The sequence below is a fragment of the Thalassophryne amazonica genome, chromosome 9, assembly GCF_902500255.1.
Source record: "Thalassophryne amazonica chromosome 9, fThaAma1.1, whole genome shotgun sequence".
NCBI classification, from domain to species: domain Eukaryota; kingdom Metazoa; phylum Chordata; class Actinopteri; order Batrachoidiformes; family Batrachoididae; genus Thalassophryne; species Thalassophryne amazonica.
This window is the reverse complement of record NC_047111.1, coordinates 71,071,773-71,091,676: the sequence shown is the minus strand read 5'-3', so window position 1 is coordinate 71,091,676 and position 19,904 is coordinate 71,071,773. Positions and strand designations below refer to the sequence as shown.

The window sequence follows — 19,904 nt, the reverse complement described above, 5'->3', positions numbered from 1 at the left end:
TCCATCATCATCTGATCATTACGATCCTCGTACTGCAGCTGTACCTCCACTGGTGGTTATGATATGAACATTATTGCACTTCTTCAGCGCATCTAGTCACCTGGCACAACAGATTTTACACTTAAATTAACCTAATTTAATTGCAAGTGGTGCTTCAGTAGGATGCAAAAGACAAAAGGATTTAAAATGAAAATGCTCTCAGTCCTCTCCAGGGCCGTGATGGCCTATAAATGTTAGATAAACTGGAACATAATTGATGTCTTGTCTGCTTATGTGGCTGCTTTGCTGCATATGTGTCCATGTATATTCATTTGTGATGAAAAGCCTGTAATTCCTTTAGGTTGCTTTTGAGTGTATGCATATCCAGAAGTTATCTATCCATCCAGCCATCCATTTTCTTCCGCTTTATCCGGAGTCGGGTCGCAGGGGCAGCATCTCAAGCAAAGCCGCCCAGACCTCCTGATCCACACACACACCTGCTTATCCAGAGGTTAATTATCATGAATGTTGGTTATTAAGTCAAAAAATGACTGAATGCATAGATGATGGCAGAAACTGAAGTGAATTGAAAGTGATTGTTCTCAAATACCAGTGGCTTTAGATCTAGATAGTGGTCCAATCAATCAATCAATCAATCAATCAATCAATCAATCAATCAATCAATCAATCAAACAAACAACTTCATTAATCCCACAAGGGGCAATTAAATTTGAGCAGCCCGTATAAAACCACAATAACATCACAACATATAAGAACAATAAAACTAATAAAAACAGATAAAAACAGACTTAAGAAGGAGTTAAAATGGGTAGCCAGAATAAAGAACTAAATCAAACACACCAAGTAAATAAAGGTCCAATTCTACAGGTTTGTTGACCCTTAGTGGAGGAATGTACTCTAATAAGTGATGCTGCTTACAGGTTTGTTTAATTTATAGCTGTCTGTTGTGTGTTTGACCCTGTCCATTGCTTCTAATCTTACTCACAAATCACATACAAGCTTTGAGCAATCACTGATAGTGAAAGCAATCAATCAAAGCTGCATGAAATCTTTACTTTTAGCTTTTGTTAGGAAAATAATCCACACTTATGCAATGAGACTATCTTTCATTTACTTAGTCCTGTCTATAATTTATTTTGTGCTTTTTTTTTTCTTTTTGTTTTTTTGCAGATCGTGCCTCTCCCTGATGAGCCATCAGAAGAAAACATCTGAAGGTCTGAAGAAGAACACATGAAATGTCAAATCTCTTTTTCACTAATCAAGTAAAGGACTATCATCACACAAACACTGAAGGAGGGATCTTCAGAGGAAAGAAGTATCAGCAGAGAGAGAGAGAGAGAGAGAGAGAGAGAGAGAGAGAGAGAGAGAGAGAGAGAGAGAGAGAGAGAGAGAGAGACAAAAAAACCATTTGTAACTTTATAAATGGCTTCAGGATTTTTTAGGTGTCTTTAAGAATGCCAAAAGATTTGGTCCAGCATGAGCATCCCAACTAATTTTCAAGGACTGAAGATTAACATAGATACAAGAGTGAAGATGACAAACAAAACTCAGATCCAGGTCAGCTTGTCTGGGGATGATAATGCCAATCGAATGTCTTCAATGAGCGATCAAGAAGAAAGTGGTTTGGAGAGGGATACAGTATACACCTCAAGCTCCATTCCACTTTTAGACTCTCAGAGTGAAGCCAGTCAAAAGGTTTTAATTTGGGCATCTGAGCAGCAGTGCATGGATTCTGGACTCAGAGATTTCGAGCTGTTGGAGTCTCAGGACATACACATGTTATTGGGAAATAGGAATCAGGATGAGGAGACTGAGGATGATGATGATGGAGCAAGCACCAGAGATGGAAAAGATGAGGGTCCTATGTCCATATCCTCCAGTTCGACTGCCAGCTCTGCTTCAACTGGTGGGAAGAGAAACGACAATGACAGCAACAAAGTGGAGAGTAGAATGCATAGGAGCAAAGATGTGCAAAAGAACACCTGTTATAGCACTGAAGAGCTGGATGCATGTGTGACAGGCGCAAAACACACCAGGTCAGGAACAGTGGGAGATAAGGATAGACGGAAGGGAGGTTTGAAAGAGACCAAGTCTGAAACAAACGTGTTTGTCTCCAGTCTGTCAGCCATTAGCCTCAGTGGGAGCCTATCTAGTGCTCTGGATTGTACTGGACAAGCACAGTCTCTCATGTCTTTGTCCAACTCTAAGGTTAGCCCATATCCCAATGTCAACCTGACTACCTCAGCCCAAACCAGAAAAAGGGCTCCTCCTGCTGAGGCCATCCGCAACAAATCACCTTTAGATCTGCAGGAAAAGCATGACCTGGAAGAGCGGTCCCAGTACCATTGTCAAGACCAGAGACAGGATGGAAATCATCCCAGAAATGGACTGTCCTCTGAGGGTGGGCTGGGCCAAAGGAGAAAAGCAGGATTTGAGGAGCGAGTTCTGCCACCCCGAAGACAACAGCTGGTCAGACCCCTCTGCCAGACAGAAATGGGTAGAGGGAGGAGTTTAATAGAGCTGATCCCCAGTGTTCAACAAAGTGACACAGGACAAGTTCTTCCTCCAACTCCTCTCAAGACTCACACAGTTATGAGACAAATAGAATGTTTACAAAATCATCTTTACGTGAACCATCAGATTTTTCTCACCTGTACAACACATCTGGAGCGTCACAGCCCAGACAGCCAAACCAGGCTTCCAAGAAAGATGCCCCACCAGTGGAAAAGCAACGAGCTACTGTACCACGTAATATCACCCCACCTAGTCCTTCCACCTTTGAGAATAGACCCCAGGCTCAGCTAACCCACAGACTGCATTGCTCAAGTCTAAACAGAACTGGTGTTGATTCCAGGTCATCTTCCCCTCCTCACTCCCCTCTTAGGACACCCCAGGGCTCTCCACGTAGACATCCCTCCATGTTCCTTCCTTCTAGGAGTGTCTCTGGAGTTGTCAGGCACACACAGTCAGGATACAACCCTGTTTTACAGATGTCAGCTCAGGGCTATGGCAACAGTTGCTTGAGAGCACTGGTCAAAACTAATATAAGCACAACTGGAATCCCCAAAGCGCCTCTTAATAGCCAGCAGAGCTCCCCAAGCTCTAATCACAACTCCAGTCCCAAAGAAAGCTCCCCTTCTCCTAAGCATGCCCCAAAACCGAAAGGAGTTCGCCCAAAAATCATTACGTATGTCAGAAAGAATCCTCTGTTTAAGCCCCAGGTGGTTGATGGGTCTTATCAGGTATCCTCTCTACCATCAAAGCTCCCAGCTTACAGCCCCAGCTCTCTCAAAGAGACCACTAAGGACCCTCTCAAGCCTGAGGTAGAAACACGAGGAGCCCCAGTAATCAGTGCCTCCAATCTACTTTATGACAAGTACCGCCAAGAGATGCAGGCAAACATCTTCCCATCAGGAATGATAAGCAGGAGCATCAGGCCCCCTGGGCACACAAATACCATCCCCCCTGCACATACACACAGCCACCCGGGGACCCTGAAACTGGGTGGCAAAGCAGACAACTTCTGTGCGACACCATCAGAGGTAAGAATTTTAGTGCTGCACAATATTTGCTTGATGTAATTTTTGAAAATTTTAGAGGAGGAGCATTCATAAATAAATAAATAAATAAAAAGGCTTGCATTGTAATTTTTAGAGGGCGGCTCAGTGGTTAACACTGTTGGCTCACAGCTAGAAGGTCATGGGATCAATTCCCACCTGTGGCCTTTCTGTGTGGAGTTTGCAGGTTCGCCCCGTGTTTGTGTGGGTTTCCTCCAGGTGCTCTGGTTTCCTCCCACATCCAAAGACATGCGGGTTAGGTGGATTGGAATCTCTAAATTGTCCATAGGTGTGTCTGTGGGTGTGTATGTGTTTGTCTGTTTGTGGCCCTGTGACAGACTGGCGTCCTGTCCTGGGTGTACTCCGCCTCGCGCTGTATGACTGCTGGGATACACTCCAGCCCCCCCGCGATCCTTAGTTGGACTAAGTGGTTGAAGATGAGTGTGAGAGTGTGTAATTTTTAGCACTGTTTTATACTATTATAATATTTCTACCAATGTTGTGTTTTCACACATATCTATTGGCTGGTTTTTGTTTGTTTGTTTGATGCTATGATTAATCAGAAACATGTAGACCAATTTTTATGAAATTTGGTGGTGGAATGTTGTAAGGCTAACAAAGAATCCATTATATTTTAATATTGTTACAGTTAAAAGGGAAAATTCATAACTTTTTTCTTCTTCTGTCAACAATGTCAAATAAGGCATTTGTCAACATTTTGAAAATTGTTCTTGAAATGAAATATTGATCACATTTTTAATGTACATATGGCCAAAGGACTCCAATAATAGTTATACAAACCCAATTCCAATGAAGTTGGAACGTTGTGTAAAATGTAAATAAAAACAGAATACAGTGATTTGCAAATCCTCTTCAACCTATATTCAGTTGAATACACCCACAAAGACAAGATGTTTAATGTTCAAACTGATAAACTTTATTGTTTTTGTGCAAATATTTGCTCATTTTGAAATGGATGCCTGCAACATGTTTCAAAAAAGCTGGGACAGAGGTATGTTTACCACTGTGTTACATCACCTTTCCTTCTAACAACACTCAATAAGCATTTGGGAACTGAGGACACTAATTGTTGAAGCTTTGTAGGTGGAATTCTTTCCCATTCTTGTTTGATGGACGACTTCAGTTGTTCAACACTCCGGGGTCTCCGTTGTCGTATTTTGGCTTCATAATGCACCACACATTTTCAATGGGCGACACGTCTGGACTGCAGGCAGGCCAGTCTAGTACCTGCACTCTTTTACTATGAAGCCACACTGTTGTAACACGTGCAGAATATGGTTTGGCATTGTCTTGCTGAAATAAGCAGGGACGTCCCTGAAAAAGACGTTGCTTGGATGGCAGCATGTGTTGTTCCAAAACCTGGATGTACCTTTCAGCATTGATGGTGCCATCACAGATGTGTAAGTTGCCCATGTCATGGGCACTAACACACCCCCATACCATCACAGATGCTGGCTTTTGAACTTTGCGCTGGTAACAATATAATGCCCTTGGAAGAGGTGGTTTAGTGTATCTGCTTGTAGTATTATTTTTGTGATGCTTCATTGATGTTTAGTAAAACAACATATCTGTTTTAAATTTGTTGACTTTAAATCTATAACTTATGTCAATCATTTCTATCCCTCAGTAATCCACATATAACTGATTGCAGATCTGCAGCATAAGGGCTGCCTGATCCTCTACTCCGAATGATTTGAAAATGATTTTTATTGATTCTGATTAAGCAGCTTCTTCATCTTGCATTCATATTGATACTGCCATCAAATATTAAGATGTGAAAATAAACAGTTTGTGCAAGCTGCAATGCAAAGCCCACTGGGACCAGATGTTTCTCTGAGCTTCATATGGTACTGCATGTTAGCATTTTGACAGGTACAGAGGACAGGACCCATGAGAGCAAACACTATATATTATACTGTGATGTTTAGGAGTTCAAATGACAGCTTCCCTCTGAGTTTATGTTCCATTTTCTTTTGGCGCCAATATCGTCCAACTCCATGTTTTATAAGTCTGTTTATTACTTGTACCCAGAGCTTATAAATCATGCAGAAAAGAGCAGATATGTGAAAAGAACAAAATTTCATTTTCAAACAAGTGGCACAATCATGAAATTCTGTGGTAAATATATGTTGCACATGGTTAGCCACAAGTTGATTCTAATTGATGCTGAACATTTGGGAAACTAAGATCTTGAGCAAAGCAATGCACAGACTACAAATTTCATTTGTAGCTTCCATGCAATGTATGTCCTACACCTACATTGTGTAAATACCATAAGGTTCATAGCATACTTCAGCCCTGGGAGGTGACGGATCACTCTCTGATTGGTTTATATCACATTATGCCAAAAAATACACCTATGACTGTATACGAGGTCTGTCCAAAAAGTATTGTACCTTTTTATTTTTTTCAAAAACTATATGGATTTGATTCATATGTTTTTACGTCAGCCAAGCTTGAACCTTCGTGCTCATGCGTGAGTTTTTTCCACGCTGTCGGTTGCGTCATTCGCCTGTGGGCAGGCTTTGAGTGAGCACTGCTCCACCCCTCTCGTCGTTGTTTCATTGCGAGGAAATGGCGGAATGATTTGGGCTTTTTTGGCCATCAGAATTTTTTCAGAAACTGTTAGAGACAGGCAGCTGGAAACCATTTGAAAAATTTATCCGGCTTTCGGTGAAAATTTTACGGGCTTCACAGAGAATAAGGACTGTTACTACAGCTTTAAGGACGCCCCACAATGGTGCACGGTGTGCTGCGCTCTGAGCCGCCATCGAGAGGCAGAAAACACACATCATTTCTAAACGGATGGCTGTGTGGAGCTGGGACCTTTGTGAGCAATTTCTCTGGTTATCACAAGAGCTGGACATCAGCCACTTTCAATGCTTATCAGCCCAGTGAGTATAAGAGAAATTGTGGAGAGCTGGGCATGTCCCAACTTGTCCCCTGGCACTCCGAACGGAGGTGTTCCTTTGTCTCGCTCAATCAGCGAATCGGTCCTGACATGCGAAGCCTCCGCGCGGCTTTCCGTGACAAAATCTTTTGTTAAAAGTGAAATCTAAAAAAGCTGTTTCTGGAACCAGATAACACCTCTGAAGGGACTTACAAGACATCTTACAGAGATGTTTACGTGAACGCTCGGGAATGGCCATCAAGGGACAAAGGGAACTGCTTGTCGCCCTCATTTGTAGCTGATGCGGCCGTAGGGTAACTCCTTCAGAGACTGTCAGCATGTGCAATAACATGATTTGATAACTTGTCTGCTACAGATCCAGATGATATATACAAAAAAACACAGATGCTCTGCAAATACAATGAGGAAAAAGTATTTGAACACCCTGCGATTTTGCAAGTTCTCCCATTTAGAAATTATGGAGGGGTCTGAAATTTTCATCTTAGGTGCATGTCCACTGTGAGAAACATAATCTAAAAAAAAAAACAACAAAAAAAAAACGGAAATTCACAATGTATGATTTTTTTTAATAATTTATTTGTATGTTACTGCTGCAAATAAGTATTTGAACACGTGTGAAAATCAATGTTAATATTTGGTACAGTAGCCTTTGTTTGCAATTACAGAGGTGAAACGTTTCCTGTAGTTTTTCAACCAGGTTTGCACACACTGCAGCAGGGATTTTGGTCCACTCCTCCATACAGATCTTCTCCAAATCTTTCAGGTTTGGAGTTTCAGCTCCCTCCAAAGATTTTCTATTGAGTTCAGTTCTGGAGACTGGCCAGGCCACTCCAGGACCTTGAAATTCTTCTTGCGGAGCCCCTCCTTAGTTGCCCTGGCTGTGTGTTTGGGTCATTTGCCATGCTGGAAGACCCAGCCATGACCCATCTTCAATGCTCTTACTGAGGGAAGGAGGTTGTTTGCCAAAATCTTGCAATCCATGACCCCATCCATCCTCCCTTCAATATGGTGCAGTCGTCCTGTCCCCTTTGCAGAAGAGCACCCCCAGAGTATGATGTTTCCACCCCCATGCTTCACGGTTGGGACGGTTTTTCTTGGAGTGTTCTCATCCTCTAAACATGGTAAGTGGAGTGATTCCAAAAAGCTCTATTCTGGTCTCATCTGACCACATGACCTTCTCCCATGCCTCCTCTGGATCATCCAGATGGTCACTGGTGAACTTCAAATGGGCCTGGACATGTGCTGGCTTGAGCAGGGGGCCTTGCTGCCCTGCAGGATTTTAAACCATGACAGCATCATGTGTTACTAATGTAATCTTTGTGACTGTGGTCTTCAGGTCATTGACCAGGTCCTCCTGTGTAGTTCTGAGCTTTCTCAGACTCATCCTTGCCCCACAAAGTGAGATCTTGCATGGAATCCCAGACCGAGGGAGATTGACAGTCATCTTGTGTTTCTTCCACTTTCTAATAAATAATCATAACAGTTGTCTTCTACCAAGCTGCTTGTCTGTTGTCCTGTAGTCCATCCCAGCCTTGTGGAGGTCTACAGTTTTGTCCCTTGTGTCCTTAGACAGCTCTTTGGTCTTGGCTATGGTGGACAGGTTGGAATGTGATTGATTGAGTGTGTGAACAGGTGTCTTTTACCAGATAACACGTTCAACAGGTGCAATTAATACAGGTAAGTGTGCAGAATAAGAGGGCTTCTTAAAGAAACATTAACAGGTCTGTGTGAGCCAGAATTCTTGCTGGTGGTAGGTGTTCAAATACTTATTTGTAGCAGTAACATACAACTCAATTATTAAAAAAAAATCATACATGAATTTTTTTTTTTTTTTTTTTCTTTTTCGATGTCTCTCACAGTGGACATGCACCTAAGATGAAAATTCAGACCCCTCCATGATTCTAAGTGGGAGAACTTGCAAAAATCGCAGGGTGTGAACTACTTATTTTTCTCACTATCTATGACACATTCTGAAGTACCAAAACAACGCAAAAAGAGGTTCTGCCTGGACAACTTTTACTGATGATCCGTTCAGTGCATCATGGCGCTCTGTTATCTTTGGGCACAGCATATTTGGTATAGTGAGTATGATAATTTATGATGAGTTTTTCTTGAGTAGCTATGTTTTTGTGTGTTTATAGGTAACACGTACATACTTCATTGTCAAGGTTGGGTAGGATTACTTTGAAAGAATACATGTGGATTACATGTATGTATGTACACAGATTTGGATTACTTGTAATCTGATTACTTTTGGATTACATTTCAAAGTAATCTTACCCAACCCTGTTCATTGTCTCATTTCAACTCTATTGTAGTGGTGTCCAGAGGAAAAATTACTAAAATGCTGACATTGTCCAAGTACTTGTGAATGAGTATGATATGAATGATTTTTTTTTTTTTTTTTTTTTTTTACCAAATGCTTCACAAAACAATTCACGAAAGCAATAAAAAACCAACTGCAATAAATGAGCCAACTCTTTGAGATATTCAATGTTTCAAATCACTTCAAGCATCAGTGACAACATGTTGTAAACAGAGGTGAGTAAAACCTGGCAAATAAATTCATGGTTACACCCCTGTTTGAAACCAATACATGTCATGAAACAATCACCTGACAGAACATTTTAAAGTTAATAATTCCTTTATGGCTGTGTGCAGAATGGAAGATCTACCAGTTTTAAAGGCGGTTCCTCTGATGACCAGCTGCAGCCCAGAACAGCAGACCATGCTGGAGGGAGTGGCAGTCTGCTGCGGTCTGGAAGGGGTCTACGTCTTGGCCTGGGAGCCGTTACCAGGACAACCACTGGCTCAGCCAAGATTCGAGGGTCTGGTCAAGGTCAGAAGTCAACGCTGGTGTTCAGTCAGCCTGTGCAGCCTGTCAGTCCAGCGATGGGTCAAAGCAGCAGAGAAAACACAGGTAATATTGTCATCGAAAAATCTGCCATGTGAAGAAAGATATCAGGTAACTTTATGTCTTTGAGGAGCTTTATGGAACCTTATGGAAAACAAAGAGCTGGACCTGGCTCATTTTGAGCTACAGCATATCAGGCTTTCATTTTTTCTTTCAGCAACCCAGAATCTCACACAAGGGAGTCACTAATCTTTCTTCTCCTTTGTAGCAGTGCACATTTGTGGGACTGGCTCCCCCAGTTTGGCCCAAGATGAAGGTGGCTCATTAAAAATTTATTCTCTGAGATTAATTTTGTCTGATCTTGTCGGAAGCCTTTAGAATAAAAAACATTTCATGGAGAGATTTTCTGCTCTACATGGCTACAAACAAAATAAATCTAAAGTATAGTATAGGTTTCTTGCAATTTCTCTGTAAACGCTGCAGACATGTCATTCAGATGCCATGTCTGCCTGCTAAAGTCAGATTTACGTGGCATTTTCACTGATATTAAAATATCAAGGTATTAAATTTGCTCATCTCCAAGCACAGAGCTGCAAGGCAACTCCATTTATCACCTCCGTGCACATTCTGTCTGCTTCCTTCCACTGTGAGATAACCCGGACATAGATTAGAAACAGAAATATACACACGCAGAAATGATCAGCATAGTCGTCATGTGCCCAGCATTGTTACCATAATCCTTTTAATACATATGTATGGTGCTTCGGAGTGGCCCGCCCCTCTGGGAAATACAGGCTTTGAAGTGTAAAGTAATTAACGCTTAAGTAATGTCTGTATCTTCCTGCTGGAGTCATTTTGCCGTGCACCCACTGACACACATTGCATGGATAAGCACCAACATGCATACTTAACACACAGCATTGGTGAACAGTGTTTACACTGCAGGTTAGTGGATTTTCTCTTTTGTGTGGGGGATGGCTGGGTGGTGGAAGGGGGGCAGGATTTAATCCGACAATGTGTTAATAAGGGGCAGCACTGCCCTTTGTCACCGGTTCTGTTCATTATTTTATGGACAGAATTTCTAAGCGCAGCCAGGGTGTAGAGGGGTCTGGTTTGGGAACCACAGAATCTCGTCTCTGCTGTTTGCGGACGATGTGGTTCTGCTGGCTTCGTCAAATCAGGACCTTCAGCGTGCACTGGGGCGGTTTGCAGCCGAGTGTGAAGCGTCCGGGATGAAAATCAGCACCTCCAAATCTGAGGCCATGGTTCTCGACCGGAAAAAAGTGCTTTGCCCTCTTCAGGTCAGTGGAGTGTCCTTGCCTCAAGTGGAGAAGTTTAAGTATCTCGGGGTCTTGTTCACGATTGAGGGACGGATGGAGCGTGAGATCGATAGACGGATCGGTGCAGCATCTGCAGTGATGCAGTCGCTGTATCGGACCGTTGTGGTGAAGAGAGAGCTGAGTAGGGGGGCAAAGCTCTCAATTTACCGATCGATCTACGTTCCGATCCTCACCTATGGTCATGAGATTGGGCTCATGACCGAAAGAACGAGATCGCGAGTACAAGCGGCCGAGATGAGTTTCCTCTGCAGGGTGGCTGGGCGCTCCCTTAGAGATAGAGTGAGGAGCTCGGTCACTCGGGAGGAGGTCGGAGTCGAGCCGCTGCTCCTCCACGTTGAAAGGAGTCAGTTGAGGTGGCTCGAGCATCTTTTCCAGATGCCCCCTGGACGCCTCGCTGGAGAGGTGTTCCGGGCATGTCCCATTGGGAGGAGGCCCCAGGGAAGACCCAGGACACGCTGGAGGGACTACATCTCTCGGCTGGTTTGGGAACGCCTTGGGGTTCCCCCGGAGGAGCTGGGGGAGGTGTGTGTGGATCGGGAGGTCTGGGTGGCTTTGCTTGAGCTGCTGCCCCTGCGACCCGACTCCAGATAAAGCGGAAGAAAATGGATGGATGTGTCAATAAGTACTTTATTTTCTTTTGCGCTGTGACTGCAAATGACATCTTTTTAACCTTTAAAGTAGCAATCTTAATCTCTTTTATACTCACTATAGCAATTATATAGCAGTCACCTGTTAATACTTACATAATTACCATAGTGATTTTAGCACAATTGTCATGATAATGAGTTTTGGAAAGGGCACTGTGTCACACTTGCTGTAACTTCTGCATGTACCCGGTACTTAAGGCACCTTGACACTTGCAGAAATTTGATCCCCACACTGGCAATGACGTGCCAGTGAGTAAACGCGTCGTAAACCATTGTAAACTGTGCACACTGGCATGAAAATTTTGAAATGTTGATCATTTCTGGCATGCATTATTTTCGTGCCACTTGAGTGACCTAGTCATGAACACTATGCAACCTATTTAAAAACACTGTGTGTCACTGTGTGTCGCTGCATGTCAATGCATGTCATGGCACGCAGCACATCTATAATAAACATAACTTTACAGATACATTATGTAACTCATGAGAAGGAATGAAAATGCAACTGTTTTTACAATCCATTAAAACCCAGTTTGCTCGTGTACTGACCATGTTTGTTATTTGATCACGTTTGCTGTCTCGCCCCTGCCTGGTACTTTGCATTAGGAGCTGTTAGGAGGAAGTTAGAATGAAAAGCTGGACTAATTTCTGATGTGATTTTTTCGCTGCACTGAGGAAGTACACAGTCTTTTATTTTTTGGAACTACACATGTGCACAAGTGCACGGTGCTAAGCTTTAAAAACTAACATGGCGGAGTTTGTGTTGCTGACAGACGACTATTTGATAGAACAGTCTTCAACAGATGGAACAGTCTTCCTGCGACTGTGAGGCAGTTAGAGTCTGTGGAAGTCAAGACTGAAACCCATTTTTATTCACTTTCTTATGAATAGTTGTCATTTTTTTTATCAGTTTTATTCTTTACTTCTCTTTTTAATTAGTATTTGAAATTTTTTTTTATTTTTAATTATTTATTAAATTTTATGTTGAATTGTTCCATGTGAGGCACCTTGAGATGGCTTTTGTTGTGATTTGGCGCATTAAATTGAAAAAATTGAAATTGGTAGAGCAAATTGACGGTGCTAGTTCTTTGAACACACACACACACACACACACACACACACACACACACACACACACACACACACATACACACACACACACACACACACACAAATCCACTCCACTGTAAGCCACATGGAAGCATGTAGTGATGTCCGCCCAGAGCACAGACCATTGTGTCACTCTGTGTTACGTGGTCATTCATTTTCGTTACTTGTTATGTAATTATTTATATACCTGTCCTGGTGGTGATTTCTGTGTTTGTAATGTTTGCACTAACACATCATCCAGATGTCAGTGTGCCATGATCAGCTGACAGGCCCCTCCCCCATGTTGTGCGATCAGACTTTGCTGTCCGGCCCCATGTGATCACATCTGTACAAACATATAAGCATTTTATGCAAGTGTGCTCCCCCTCCCCCCTGGCACATCAGCTGTGTTGGGGGGAGTGTGTGTGTGGGGGGGGGGGGGTGTGATACACACGCCTGTGCAAGGCATATGCACCACATGTGTGGCTTTTTGCAACTCCACAGTCATGAGGGCACTTAGACAAATTTCACATCCAGCTCGACAGTGATCATCTGCTGACTGTTTTTGTCCTAATAGTGCGAATGGCCACACATTTTCTAAGTGCCACATGAGCAGTGTTCGATGTTCGATGTTAGCAGCAGGTCTATGAGGTGTTAGAGGCAGCTACGATTTTACACGTTTTGCATACGATTCCTGCTTCATGCGCACTTTATGCGCAAGTCAATCAAATTCGTACTATGTGTGAAGGGGCCCTAAAGGAAGGCTAAAGAACAGAAGAATGAGCGATAGAAGATCACAATACACAAAAAGAAAGTCAAATTTGATGTTTCATATTCTACCTCTTCTGACTCGTTTTTAGGCTCTTATGAATAATGTGCCTTTTCATTGAGCACGTGCATTTAATTTGCTGTTAAAGGAGATTTTTTAATAAAAGACGTGCGGACGGGTCCGCGCGTCGCTCGCAGCCACCGCGACGCTCCGCCACAGGAAAAACACCTCCGTTGGAAGCCTTAAGGACAAGTTGGAACATGTCCTGCTGTTAAACAATTTCTCATATACTCACTCCACTGAAAGCCATCAAAAGCCACCTGGATTTTACAAATGGTTATCAACACGGAGGTGTTTTTCCTGTGCCGCCGCACCGCGTCGGACCCGTCCGCACGTCTTTCATTAAAAAAATCTCCTTTAACAGTGGAATATCCGGATAAAATGCTGAAACCACACTTCTTCTGAAACTTCTCTGTTCTCTCACGACATCCTGGATCAATAGAGCCTGAAATGTGGAGGTTTTCAGCTTGAACAGGCTGACGACGGCGGCTGAGAGTGCTGCGCGACGTCTCGCACCGTGGGAAGTCCTTAAAGTGACAGAATCACCTCAAAATCTCTCATCAGCCGTTAAAATTTTCACTGAAAACCAGCTTAATTTTTCGAACCGTGTCCACTTCGATGTGTCTCACAGGTTTAGAAAAAATTTTGATCAAACAACGCGCCAGTCTCTCAGCAACTTCTCAGACAAAGGAATTCCGACGAGGGGCTGGACGACTCCTCCCACAAGGAGTGCTCACAGGCGAATGACGTCACCGACAGGCGTGGAAAAACTCACGCATGCGCACGAGGGTTCAAGCATGTCTGACGTAAAAACATATGAATGAAATCCATATAGTTTTTGAAAAAATTAAAAAGGACCTATACTTTATTGACAGCCCTCGTAAGTGGTGAGATGTCTTTAATGTTGAATGGTTATGTCCTTGTTTGATTGAGGGAGCTGGACCCTCAGTGGGTGAAATGGTATAAAAGCACTTGTTATTTTTTGACTGGCTTTAGCAGGTCCTTTAATTCCAATTAAGAATTAACAATTGGAGACTTTCGTCTGAGTTTATCTGATCAGTCTATCTCCAATTACTTAAGTTGCTCTTAAAAATAATAAAAATAAAAATCCAAATCCTTCCAAATTGAACACGTCTGACATATGGGCAGGGTGTGCAGCCTTTTTTTTTGGTGTTTTGGGGGTGTTATGTTAATTTTCTCTCTGCATGAATGCACTGATTTACATTCAAGAAGAATTCAGAACATTTATACCCCTGTCACACATAGCCAGAATCATGCAGAATGTTGTCAGAATGACGAATCGGCGCACATCCAAAAAGTGTCAGGTTTCAGTTCTAAATCGTTCTGACAGCCATCTGCGGAAGTCCACATAGTTGATCAAAATCGGCCGGTGGCCCCGAGTATGATGCACATGTTCAAAACCCTCTGTCCCATCGAGATGGGACACCTATCCGACGGTGGTCCATGTGTAATCTGAGCACCGTCTGACCGCAGTTTACATATTCTGATGGTGCCAAAATGGGATCCGAAATGATTTTAGCACATACGTGGGAACCTCGAGATAAATCTGGCACAGCAAAGCCTGCCTGTATGACCTGCACGTGCTACGTATAATAATGTCCACCCCCACCGGAGCGCAAAGGAACTGTTTATATGTATGTGGTACACTTCATCATGATAATAATTATGAATTATCATCATGTACAGCGAATGTAAACAGCGGCTATCAAACTGAAAGCACCGTGTGCTACTGTGTGCTTGCCGCTGCAAATCTGAACAGGCTGTTATATCCACAATAGACCTTACAGTGCAGATAATATTCCTTCCCATAGTTGACATAAATAATGTGAATATTGTCTCCATCATATCTGTGTATAACACGGGCAGCTAAGCCTCACCGTGGTCTCATGCGCAGTAACGCATCGTTGCACACGTCAGGCTCTGAGCTGAATGGACCTCACCGCTCATGATCACCTTCTAACTCTGTAGGACATATGACATAGAACTAATGTGCCAGGCTGTGACAGCATTAATAAACATGAATCTCACCTCCAACAGCGGCTCAGGAGTGTTTCACAGCATGGACGTGGAGCCGAACCCAGCAGCCTGTGGTTAAAATCCTTTCACCCACAATAAAAAAATCCCATGTGATAATCCAACCATCGCGGTGTCCAGAGTTGTGTTGTGCTCCTGAAGTAAGCAAAAAAGAAAAAAGAAATTAAAGTTCCCTTCCCTGGAAAGGCTCTGTCTGACACAGGGGACAGCATGGCCCAATGCCAGCAAACTTTCAGCGAAGCTGTCCAGTGGCACTAAGTGCGCGCACACTGGCTCATGCAGCGTTATGCACACACACACACACACACACACACACACACACACACACACACACACACACACACACACACACACACACACACACACACACACACACACACAGAGAGAGAGACTTGAAGCTGAGTGATAATTGCAGCCCCACGCATGTGCTCGGAGCCCATGTGCGCCACGCACACATGCGCTGCGCACTCACATGAGGAACACAGCGCTCCAGTCCCGTGTTTGCCATCCAGACTTTATGGCTGTCTGACGGCAGTCTGTGTCATCTAAACTGTTGTTTACATGTGCTTTGGATGCCATCATGCAGGTGTGGACGAGGTAATCTGGATACTTTTCCTCCTGACTGCGTCAGATTATGGCAATATTTTCCATGTCAGGCATGTTATTTCAAAATTGCAACCAGGAAACTGTTAATTGTATGTAGTGTTTGACCTTCCTGTGACCGTGACCTTTGACCTTGAGCTTGATTCTTTGTGTACTGAAAGGTACCTTAGTAGGGCTGCTATATGTGAATTTCCAAGAGTTTGCGATGTAAACTGTGCAGCTGGTCTGCTCTGTGTCACCCTGATCCCCTCAGATCTCAGAAGCTAAGCAGAACAGGATCTGGTTAGTACTTGGATGGGAGACCTCCTTGGAACACCAGTGGCTGTGTGTGTTTCTCCAGGTAAAACTGGAATTGCGTCAGGAAGGGCATCCGGCGTAAAACTTGTGCCACTTACCAAAGCGGATCTGGCTGTATCTGCTGTGGCGACCCCAAACAAAACCGGGAGCAGCCGAATGCACAACAACAACAGCAACTGCATGTAAACTGTGTGCTGCACAGTGAGTTAAAAGTGAAAAATGCAATGATTACAAACAAACAAACAAAAACATACATACTGACAAACATATCCATGTTATCCAAGACATCCATGGGGGAAGATAAACTGTTACACCTGTACCCAAATGCCATTGCAACCTTGTGCCCATCCTGGCAGGTGATAGACCATCATTGCGGTGGCTCTGAGCCTGTCCAGGCCCTGGGTAGGCCCAGTCACCAGGTGATTTCTGAAGAGCTCTCCTCCCATATGTTGTTCCATTATATTTGGCTCAAGGTGGGTCCTAGTTTCAGTATTCCTGGTGATGTGTCTACAATTTTATTTTGTTTTATTTAAGGAAGGGTTTTGAGAAGCTTAGATTAGAATTACTGCATACAAATCTTGTGTCTCTTCAGAGGTTATTTGGGCACATCTAACTGGAAGGAGAATCCAGTACAGAACCAAAAAATACATGAGAGACTACATACAGTGTCTGTGCTGGAAATGCTTTTGAGTAATTGGAGGAGGTAGCTGCTGAAAGGAACATTTGGGCAGTCTTAACCTGCTGCCACCCACCAGCTGGGTACAGGATAAGTGCAAGAAAATGGATGGATGAAAAGTTGGATTCTGTACTTGTGATATCAAAACTGACTAGTACAGATGCATTTCTGCTGAGTTTATCAACAAAAATTAATCTCTGATAAGTGTTTGCCATTTGTCTTTGCATGGTACAATTTTTAATTCTTTTTAGTGATAGTTAAAATGGACATTTGGTTAAACAGACCAGAGATGTCAACTGTTATTTTCATGTTACCCATCATTAATGGACAGACTTTGCCACTGTGTTCTTTTTCCCCACATTTTCTAGCATCACCATGCCATTGTGAAGACACAAATGCAGATTTTGCTGTGTTTTGTACTGACTGAAGGACTTCAGTGTCAGATTGTTTAAAGAGAAGCAACTTGACGTTCGATGACGTCTATCTACATGTTTCACTTGCTCTTCATGCTCTTTTTACTGAAGGTTGTTTAGGATTTAACAAGTCAGAGCAGGTTCACAGTACATTTTGCTGAGTAGAATTTACTCTGCTGGGATAACACTTGATCCCAGTCTAAACAGAGCAAACAACACTCTATTGTAGCGTGAAATCAGCTCTACCAGTGTCACCGACTGAGCGGCCCTACGCACCCCCTGCCCTGCATCCACTGCACATGCATCATTTCGGAGCTCAGCCGCTCTGTGGACGGACTGTCTTCACCAAAAGCGATCAAATAGATTCATGGGATTATTAACCATCAGATGACAAGATAAAACCTCTTAAATCATTCTAAAGTCAGTTTTAAGCAGAAACGAGGCAGTTTTAAGCAGTTAATCCATGACTCTTCCTCCGGCTTTCCTGATTAATTAATGCTGGATTTATGTGGAAATGATTGTTGTACAGAAGCTTCAGATATCTGTCGCTGAGACAGATGATGACTGGAGTGCAGTTTGAAGCAGAAACAAGGTGTTATTCAATGAACCGCTGATGACGCATGCACAGTGAAGGCAGAGTGGACCGATTTGTAGGGCGGACCATTCGGTCGGTGACACCGTTGAGTCAATGCAAGCAGTTTTACTCTAATAAGAGTTAATTTTACACTGTGTTGAGTTGATTTAGCCCTGTGGTAGAGTATATTTAACTCTGTTTAGATTGGGACCAAATGTTATCCCAGCAGAGTAAATTTTACTCAGCTAAATTTCCTGTGTTGTTAAGCGGGTATGGAGTTGGACGACCAGTGTGCAGACCTGGGTTTGGTTCCTGGTCATACTACCTATCTGTCTTGGACAAGACTCTCTACATTTTCCTACTCCACCTGACCTGACCAATCCAGTAAGCTGCAATGGACTGGTGTCCTGTCCACAGGAAGTCTCTCTTCACACTGGAGTATCTGGGGATGAGCACTGACATCAGTATATAAAGTAGGACTTACTTCTTTCGCAGAGTCGTGTTCAGGCACAGTTGTAGTGAGGCAATGTTTATTTTGGTTCAGCTCTCTGTCTTTCTTGATTGCTGTCATCAGCAAAAATGCCAAAACTACACCAGTGCCGTAATTGATCTGCTGCTGTCTTTTCAGGGATTTTCTTCCCTCTTTCTATCATTTTCATAATTTACATCCCATTTGGATTTTTGGCCCTGTGTGAGGACCAGTTTACTGTAAATGTTTGCAGTGTGTACATAGGCATCATATAAGAGACAATGGTGGTGAAGTTAGGGATAGCGGTCGACGATCACCTTAGTATTTTTTCTGCTTTCTTGTTGCTTAATGCTGATAAATTATACCCTAGGTATAGTTTTTCTGGCTTTTTTCCTCTCTGCCCGAGGTGCGAATGACGTCACAAAGTCATTGGCTGGATTTGATGACTGCGTAGTTTCTTAAACGGACATGGAACCTGGAACGGATTCTGTCGTGGGAATAGGCCCACAGAATGGCATGAGCACTGCTGGATGACCACCTGCGTGGACTTATCATCAAATGAATCTTTTTTCTTTTGTCAAGTTGTGTTGTTTAATTTCCTGTTTTCTGTTTCTTCAGCTTTGCAAAAACCTTATAACTGTTAGAATGGCTGAAGCAGTGGGTCACCCCTCAGAGTCTGGTCTGCTTGAGGTTTCTTCCTCATCAAAGGCAGTTTTTCTTTACCACTGTCACCTGTGTGCTTGCTCTAGGGGTTGGCAAGGTTAGACCTTACTTGTTTGAAGTGCCTTGAGGCAACTTTGATGTGATTTGCCAATATATAAACAAAATAAATTGAAATTGAAAATAAATTGAATTGAAATGAACCACAGTTTATTTCCAAGGCGCGTCACCAATGTGCTATCTTAATAAACCAAAGGATGGCGTATGTTGTTGTTTGTCTTCCTTTGTCTCCTGGCTACCCCTGGTTGCTCAGGGTCACCACACTGGATCAAGTACAGATTCACACAGGTTTTACACCAGGTATCGTTCCTGACACAACTGCAGTTCCAAGGGACAAATACACACAGGCTCTGGTCCTAAGCCAAAGATACACTATAATAATAGGAAGTGTGAAAATAAATATTTTGAATTGCTGATCTGTTACTGAAATAGACTTTGGGGGTATTTTCATAGGGCTCTAGCTTAATGGAGGTGTTTGTCTTTTTTTTTTTTTAGGAAAAATGCTATATTTTAGATCAAATTTGAGGTTGGATTTGGGGTTCTTTAGTAATTGAAAGGCAAAATCTGATCTCAAGCCAGATTTTGATTTGTTTTGATCACTCAATGATCAAGGTCAGAGATCAAGGTCAAATTTTTGGTCCCCATGCTTTCATGTAGAAAAATGGCTAATTCTGTGGACATGAGTTCAGATATTTTATTATTATGAACTCGAAGGTTTAAAAGCCCTAACCCTGATACTTTGAAGAGGGGCTGCAGTGTTGCTGTGCTCGCTGAGCAAATTTAATCAGGCTGGTTTTCTTATCAGGCACATAATTTGATACAAAAATTAAGATCATGTGATCAGATGTA

General features: G+C 42.9%; 2 protein-coding genes across 2 annotated transcripts in view; both read left to right on the top strand.

Annotated features, from left to right (window-relative positions):
• Positions 1–19,904, top strand: part of LOC117517959 — a 238,004-nt gene that overhangs the window by 64,526 nt on the left and 153,574 nt on the right. Inside the window, exons 2-6 of the mRNA XM_034179081.1 lie at positions 1,171–1,340; positions 1,398–2,741; positions 2,855–3,542; positions 8,631–8,662; positions 9,151–9,328. Of these exons, the coding sequence (XP_034034972.1) occupies positions 1,477–2,741; positions 2,855–3,542; positions 8,631–8,662; positions 9,151–9,328 (2,163 nt within the window). The 5' untranslated portion in view covers positions 1,171–1,340; positions 1,398–1,476. The remainder of the gene's footprint in view (positions 1–1,170; positions 1,341–1,397; positions 2,742–2,854; positions 3,543–8,630; positions 8,663–9,150; positions 9,329–19,904) is intronic.
• LOC117517353 (microtubule-associated tumor suppressor candidate 2-like) lies at positions 2,561–9,456 on the top strand. The gene is made up of 2 exons (XM_034178352.1): positions 2,561–3,542; positions 9,151–9,456. Exons 1-2 carry the CDS (start codon positions 2,607–2,609, stop codon positions 9,439–9,441), a joined length of 1,227 nt encoding a protein of 408 aa, XP_034034243.1. The 5' UTR covers positions 2,561–2,606; the 3' UTR covers positions 9,442–9,456.